The sequence below is a fragment of the Rhea americana genome, unplaced genomic scaffold (genome assembly GCF_003343005.1).
Source record: "Rhea americana isolate MKP2758 unplaced genomic scaffold, rheAme1 scaffold_71, whole genome shotgun sequence".
Classification (NCBI taxonomy): Eukaryota; Metazoa; Chordata; class Aves; order Rheiformes; family Rheidae; genus Rhea; species Rhea americana.
This window is the reverse complement of record NW_028186879.1, coordinates 2,631,240-2,639,260: the sequence shown is the minus strand read 5'-3', so window position 1 is coordinate 2,639,260 and position 8,021 is coordinate 2,631,240. Positions and strand designations below refer to the sequence as shown.

Here is an 8,021-nt window from a genome sequence, read left to right as displayed (position 1 = left end):
GGCAGCGCCCGCCTGCACCCGGCCAGCATGGCGGAGGGAGGGAGGCGCGGCGCGGCCTGCGATCGCAGTTCCGGGGTGGGCCGTGACCTCCGCGTGTCCCGGCCCGCGGGGGCGGAGGGGCGGGCGGAGCCGCGCGGGGGCGGTGCGGCGCGACCTGACGGCTGCGACGGTCTCTTCGTGTTTCCTCGCCTTGTCGGCGGTGTTAGAGGCATCAGAAATCGGAGCTCATCGTGTCACATCGCGTTCGCGCAGAGTTTCATGGTGATGCCCTGCCTATGCCAGCACACTCCTCTGCTTTATTCGCTTCCGAGGGTAACAGAACGAGACTTCACGGCATTTTTTTCGTATGTTTGCATTTTAGGGGGAAAAGGGCAGTGGAAAACCTGAGAAAATTGACAAAAAATAAAGTTTTATGACGCAGGGAATAATAACTGGAGCAGTTCTCCAATATGGCTTTTCTGGTGTTGATGAAGGTTATACTTAAGTTTGGAGACTTTATTTTGCATCTGTTAGTTCTGAAATACAGTGTATAAGTACTTCTGCTTTAGCAATGTTATGCTGTATTTTTGCACTTGACATTAAATATCCATGTCAGAGAATCGACACAACTTTTTCTTCTGTTGTTTAATTTTGCTCCGTTTCAGACCTCTAGCTAAGCACAGAACAAAGAACCATATTTAAAAGCAATGTTTAAAAGCTCCGACCAGCCGCACCAAAACTGATATGTGACCAAAAGTAAGCAGTCTGTGTGGAGGAGTSAAACTGTGCTAAACTCAAGTTTGAAATTTACTTTGAAATGGTGCAAACCAACCTAGTTTTATCACAGGTCTTACAACAGCATTTTTCTTAAATTCCAGCTACTAGAATTACAAAGGTGTATGAATTGAAAAGTTTGGAAATGTGAAATAGGTGCATTCTAAAAGGAAAAAAGGCAGCAGAAGAACTCAAATGTACGTTTGAAACCAAGTGTGTGCTTAGAATCTGAATAATGATTTTTTTTTAACAGCTGAGGCTGCCAGAAGAATGAAAATTGTCTTACRCAAGGACATATGGAAGAGAAATCATGGGGACTGTAATGTATGAAATCTAAAGAAAGCCAAAGGAAAAGAAACTAAAGAAGTTCTAATAAGACTAACGTTTATAAATTCAAATATGGGTAATATGATGTAGTTAGAAGGTACTGTAATGTTTTGATGACCGTATGAGAAAATTTGGTTCCACTTTCTTTTAAGACATTTGTCCTTCAGAACTGGAATGTGTACCACTGTATAATTATAGTAAGTTACCAAACCAGTATCAAGCCCAGTACTGTAGACACGAGTTGCCCTTACTTACACAGAAGTCATTTGTTAAAATCAATTGTCCCGGAACTGCAGGCAAAAAATGTGTCAGACCACTTATTTTATCTCTTTTAAAAAGCAAATCTAACAACGGTAGGTTAGAACAGTTTAATAAATAAGCATATAATTCGTGGCTGAAACATAAGTTTAATACAAATTCTTCAGAGTGTGATTATTTGTCTTGAGCTGTGCTTAACAGTTAGTCATGCATGCAAAATGCAGCACAGAAAGTTGTTCTTAAGCAAAGAACACTTGCAGGCATACAGAGGCCTGGCCATCTTACAGATACATGTAGTATGGTCCTGCACCTTTCCACTGAGATGACTTCAGTTCCTTCCATAGCTACACTTTACTGTTCTGACTGAACAATACAGAAATGCTGAGTGGCCAGACCACTGCTGTGAAACTAAATGAGTAAAGGCTGAATTCTCCCTCAGTTTCTCTCCACTGGGGCATTAGCAGATTCTCTTCATTCCTTAACTGCAGTTTTCTGCACTTTCAGGGAGATCTTTACCTGGTCCCATCCTGCCCAGCAGTCCTTGTTCTCATTTTTAGCCTTTGGCATACCTCCCTGTATGTTTTCTGTTGTCTATTGACTTCAGTTGAAATTGGCCAGGAGAAACTTTATTAGGGAGAAATGGGGGGCATAGACATAGAGCRTTCTTGAGTAAGTCTTGTTTCCTTAGGAAAAAAAGCTAAAATGCAAGCTGGAACCACTGTTAGGAAGTTCAAGACTGGGGAAGAAATACAGCAGCGTTGTGTATAGTACAGCACCTCCATTGCTTACAACATCCTGAAACTCGGGTCAATAGAAATCAGACAATTCACCCAAGTCAAAGACTAACAGAACATGGATTTACGTTGCAGGTAATGGCAGTGACTCCAGCATGTCAGAGTTACTAAATAGTAGGAATCCAGTGAAGGTTGTGTCGTCATCCGCGTCAGCAAACAGCCCATTAAAAGCTTCTCCTGGGTGARCCTGCAGCCACACCTCATCTCCGCTCTGGAGTTCCAGGATGGTAGCTCCGGAGGCCTGGTCCTCAGAGCCTTGGTATCTGTCCACAGTGTGCAGCAGCTTGATCCCATTTTTCACTAGAGCTACTCTGACATTCCTTGAGTAGACGGTGATGTGGTAGGTGAAATAGTAAACACCAGAATACTTGCAGGTGAATTTGCCAGTAGTTGGGTTATAGTCATTTAGACCGTTATACAGCACCTTGTCGAACTGGATGGGGCGATTAGAAGGGGGAAATTTGGTGGCGACTGTAAGGCCTACACTGAAAGCACTTCTTGGCAGGACTGGGGTGGCACCAACATTTCCTTTATCTCCTCTGTCCCCTTTCAAACCCCTTTCCCCCTGAACTCCTGGATTACCCTGCGGCCCCRAATCACCAGTATTACCTTTAGGACCTGGGTTACCAACTGGGCCAATAGGCCCTGGCAAACCAGTTCTTCCAGGATGACCGATTTCACCCTTTGTCCCTTTTGGACCTATGGGCCCGATGTCTCCTTTTAATCCCCTTTGCCCCTGCAGTCCGAGTTCTCCCTTCTGACCTTTGTAACCCACTGACCCTATAATTCCTTTTGGTCCAAGTTTCCCAGGTCGTCCTCTTTCTCCTTTTTCTCCTTTGTTCCCCTTCTCTTCAACAGTCCCATTGGTTCCTAAATGAAAAGGAATGACATTTTCTTGTGATCTTCCAGTGGATTAGTGAAGCAAAACATGAATTTCAGCACAAAGACATATATGTATAGGTGTATGTCTTCACTGTGCATACTRCACTTGCTGTACATACAGTATCTCATGCATGGAAGTGTAGGATAAACATAAAATGAACCTGCTATTGCCTTAAAAAGCAGCTGCGCAAGCTAAGAACAGCGAGAATGAGCTGAAAGGAAGATATAGGTGATTACTCACTTTGTCTACAGGCGGATGATAGCACTGAAAGCTCAGACCATCTCAAGCACCAGCATCGTGTGTCCAGACACTGTTTTCAGCCTTGGGTAAACAAAGTAAATGGTTCACAAGCTAATGCGTGGAATGGGTGCTCCGCAAGGTGACCCTCAGTACTTACTTGCCTTGTGTTTCCATAGTTTCTACACAATGAGACTTTGCTGAGTTGCCTAGATGGCTACTGAAGTGCAACTAAAGGGTCTTTGTCCGTGTTACTTCCTCTCTCATACTCCATTTATCCTTCAGTCACACTTGCACTGAAGCTCAGAACCCTTGAAAATCCACTGATTACTGCAGAGATTTCCAGGTGAAAGTTTCGTGGTGTGATGGGCAAGTTATCAGYTGATAGATTTGAATGTCAGAAGATACTATAATGTTCACATGTTCTATTATTCAGCAAAAGAATCTRATGATTTCTGCATAAAGCTCCCAGCTTTAGCTGGTAGAAATAACACTGTATTTACGTTACTCCTGGCCTCTTTGAAGTTATTAAGAGTATTTAACAGCAGCAATAAACTGAAAACATGACAAGTGAGGTTCCTTACTGAGGCCTTGAGAGAAGCAGCACAGAGCTAATGGGGTAAGGTCAAAGGAAGAGAAGGTAGCCTTGGTAACTTTAAACATTTCTCCTCATGTCTCTCATTCTTGAGCACTGAAGTCTTTTCTAATGCGCTGGAGAAAAGTCTGAGGGATATGGAGTCGCCTGTAATCACTCCTATGCGGCTGAGGGTAACCCCATGCAGACTGTGTACTTTCTGTCTCTGGCACAAACGCAGAACGTTTGCAATGGAATATTCCAAGGAAAATAAAGAAGGGTCCCTCATGCAGCCAGAAGTGTGACTGCAGCATGCAGTAGCTCAAGCAGTAAAGCCATGGCAGAAGCAAGCATGGGCTCTGCACAGGTTAGCAACTTAAGTGCATACTCAACCTTTTCAGTGAGCTCCCACAGCCTCTGCTGAAGCCAGTGTACCATGTTTTATTTTTCAGGATCATCTTAAGTATTTTGCAGGACCTGGACACTGTGTATTTTGGAGTTTTCTATGCTTTTGCATATATAAATTGCYCGTGCACAATTAGTCTGAGAATTCTACATCTGAGTTACTGACTTTTTGCAGAATGATGCAATACTATTTGCACAGTGGCTGACTCCAACTTGACTCCCTGCATTTACGACAAGTCACTGCACATGCACATCCATCCAACGCAGCAGGCTTGCTGTATGTACATAGTTTGGCTGAAGCAGGGAAGTACCTACTTTCCAGCATTCTTGGTAGCTTGGGCTGCTGGGATTTTGGAGAAATTTATGACTGCCATGACAAGACAGGAAAAGGCTACAGAAATATGAGAAATGGTGAGCCCCAGGATGTATAGGATATCCAGCAACCCTTCTCTTAGAAGATCTGGCTAGCCCTTTTAAATCAGGGTCTTGGGACTGGTGTCTCATGAGCTTATATTTTAAGAGACTACTGCTGTTGCTGGCTGAGTCCCAGCGTGTCTGCATGTGCCATGATTGCACCAAAGCTTGGAAAAAGTACAGGAATAGAATCTTTTATGTGTCTCTTTTAAGTGTTTTATGTATATTTACTCTAGAAATAGATGCCTTCCCTTGTCAGATTTTGGCTCCGTTACTTACCCTATTCATCTCATGTATGAAGGGGTTTTCTCTATTTTCAGCTGTATGACTCATGCCTTCACTAATTCCTTTTTTAAAGTACCTTTCCCTGAAAATACATACCTAGTTGCAGGGGTATCTTTCCTGAAGTGGCTGTAGTTCTGGTATTCTTCCTCAAGAACATGGTTCTTCCTCAACAGCCGATGATGGGATCAGAGATAGGAAAGGTGTGTATCGGTGTTCAGAGGCAGCAAGATAACTGGAGGTGATAAATTTCCCTCTGTATTATCAGTGATTATGTGCAGCCTCTACTGCGTCTGGATGAAGATTTTTAAAGAGCTATACTTGTGTTGTGTACATRGATATATGGTAGCTGTATGATACTTCAGCTTATGCTAATGTTTAGCACTTTGAGTGTTCACAAACCCAGGGGAAGCAGTTGATAGAAAGCTAATAAATTTTGAAATTCTTTTTCTCTGACCTCGTTCTCCTTTCTCTCCATTTGCACCATCTTTCCCTGGAGATCCAGGAAGCCCTGCTTCTCCTAGTACAAAAGAGAAAAACAGTTCTTCATTAAACAATTGAATTACCACAAAACCAAGATTTGAATTTTGCTGTGATCTCTAAGCRTGGGTAAACAGTGATGTAAACAGAAGTTTTATTGCTGAACTTTAAAGGTATTTGTGAATATACAATATAAAGAACGGTACAGTCACCCCAGTTTGTTCAAATACAGAAAAGTCAACACAGCCATCACAATAACTTAATTTAGGAAAAAAAAAGGTGGASGCTTTATCAGAAACCTGTGATCAGGTATCATGTGATGTTGCTCAGATTTTGATGAGAACTGGAGTAAAGTGTGGGACTTTGTAAGAGAAATGAAAGAAAGTTCTCAATTTTCCATTTTCAGACTCTCCTGGACTCCTGCTAAACTTCTGCATATAAAAACAGAAGGCAATTTACTGTACCTGCTTAATAAGAAGCTAATGGATTGTTTTTGATGTTGTTTCTAGATTTTAGAAGGTTTTGTTTTCAGACAGGCTGGGACACTGAAAGCAGAGGAAGGAGAAGAGCAATTGCTTGACAGGGGTTGTATAGATCATGTTAAAAAACAAAAGAGTTTAACTCTTTAGCAATTGGTGAGATAGACTTGTTTTTCAGTCACCCAGGGCAGGCAGTATGCAGTGAGCAACTCTTCATTGCCCAAATTAGAAGTGCTGGTTATTTTTCAGATGATCTAGTTTACTGTGTGGCCACACAAACAGTTGTGTTGTATAAAAGAGAAGAGTGAAGGGATGGCAAAAGGATCTGGTAGAGAATCCTGCTTATGCCTGCATTACCACCAAGGAAGTGCACATCAGACTACACCTTCAGCACTGATACTGCAGCATGCACTTTCTGTGGAGGCATGTACTTTTCTGGTGAAGGTGATTAGCTTTTGATTTYGTGATTGCATCAGCAGCCCAATCTGTAAAAGGCAGAGATTTCCATTAGCTTCAAAGGTGAAGCAGAATACTTAAGTGTGTTTAAAGTTAATTTATTTTAGACCACTGACCTCAGTTTGGTTCATGAACTAGATTGTGTGCATTACAGAAAAGAGCTGTGATTCACAATYGTTAAGATCAGATCTCTATAGAAGGAATGATCTGGACTGGGGTGTGGTGCTGGATTAACTAGGCCCGTAATAGCAGTTGTTTGTGATGGATCTGTACATTAAACCATAATGAAACCTGTGTGATGGCACACGAAGCCTGTTGGAGAAAAGTTCACCGCACAGAATTTTTGAACAAATTTGGAGCAGCAGATTTGCACTTGTTCTGTGCTTTGCATTCTGAGGTTGTAACGCTTCTGATGAAGTCTCAGTGTCCACAAATTTGTCATCTTGTGGAACCTTGACCTTGATAGTCCAGCACCAGTGAACGCACTAGCCTTATCCCAAGGCTTGAAGTACCATGGGAGTGATGAGTTTTAGGAAGCTGAGAAGGTTACCTCTGTCTCAGTAAAATACTCAAATCTCTKTTATAGCCTCGTACAGCAAGCATGAATCCCACACTGTTTTTTTTTCAGTAGTCTCCATTCCTGAAGTTTACTRTAATGGCTCTTGAGTTACAGCAAGTAAATACACCCAGAATCAAATCCTACAGATGTAAAATTTAGGTGAAAAAKAGAAATCTTGTTGCTACACCCTTCCTATTATACTAAACAAGAAATCAGTGGTGTTCTTTTCTTTTTTTCTTCTTTTTTTTTTGTGGGCTTGAAGTTTGTTGCAGAAGTTCTTTACAGAAACATAGTTGCTGTCTTGTAAATGTAACAGCAGTTTTGCAGGCTTTAAAWTTTTCAGACAGATCTGAAAAATGTTCCCAAAATAGAAGATAAAGTCTTTCTTGGTTTAAGTTGTTCTTGCCCCCTGCATTTGACCTCTCAATAGTGTTTGCTATCTTGCTCTCTTTCTTAGGACTTCCCTTACATTTCCTTCTTCAAACAGGGAAATAGAAGAGTGTGTGAAATGTGTTCTGAAGGCTAGGCAGAATAATCCTGTTACCAAGCTGTGACTACAGACAGCTTTGACAACTAATGGCACTCAATTTCATACATCAAATCACTTAAGCTGAACGTAGTACCTGTATCTCCCTTGTCGCCTTTTAAGCCGTCACGTCCATCACGTCCAGGTATGCCATTGTGTCCAGGATTGCCAGGAATGCCAGGATACCCTCGGGTACAGATATCCTGTTTTTGTGTTTCTTCTGTGCTGACTATAATAGCCAGCAGTATAATCCAACTTTTCATTCTTTAGATAGATTATATGATTTTGGCTGAAAGATTTAAGAAAGGAAAAGTAGATCTGCCTCATTGTCTCTCTTCCTATATTTAGCCTGTGAGCTTGTGAGTGCAGGAAGGGGATGTGGAGTGAGGGGAGGAAATGGATTATCACCACAACCTTTTTTTTTTTTTTTTTTTTTACAAGTCTGTAGGATTAGATACAATCTTGGAGACTGATGAGTGCTATTTCAAATAATATTTTAATAGGAATATCAGTCACAGTTTCATGATACTGTTGAGACTTCAACTGAACTTTAAAATATTTCTGAATTCCCTATGATTGGGAGCATCATATTTT

General features: G+C 41.7%; 1 protein-coding gene and 1 long non-coding RNA gene across 3 annotated transcripts; one reads left to right on the top strand and one right to left on the bottom strand.

Moving 5' to 3' along the window:
• Positions 1-112: 112 nt before the first annotated feature.
• Positions 113-1,231, top strand: LOC146586148 (uncharacterized). 2 transcript variants are annotated; one of them, XR_014897858.1, is made up of 2 exons: positions 113-312; positions 1,007-1,231. It is a non-coding gene; the product is annotated as an uncharacterized LOC146586148 (long non-coding RNA). The 2 variants fall into 2 exon arrangements; XR_014897859.1 differs by having other exon boundaries at positions 113-344.
• Positions 1,232-2,196: 965 nt separating this feature from the next.
• Positions 2,197-7,690, bottom strand: LOC146586147 (uncharacterized). The gene is made up of 3 exons (XM_085321794.1): positions 7,525-7,690; positions 5,385-5,447; positions 2,197-3,002 (listed from the first exon to the last, which is right to left on the bottom strand). Exons 1-3 carry the CDS (start codon positions 7,688-7,690, stop codon positions 2,197-2,199), a joined length of 1,035 nt encoding a protein of 344 aa, XP_085177920.1.
• Between the last annotated feature and the right edge of the window lie 331 nt (positions 7,691-8,021).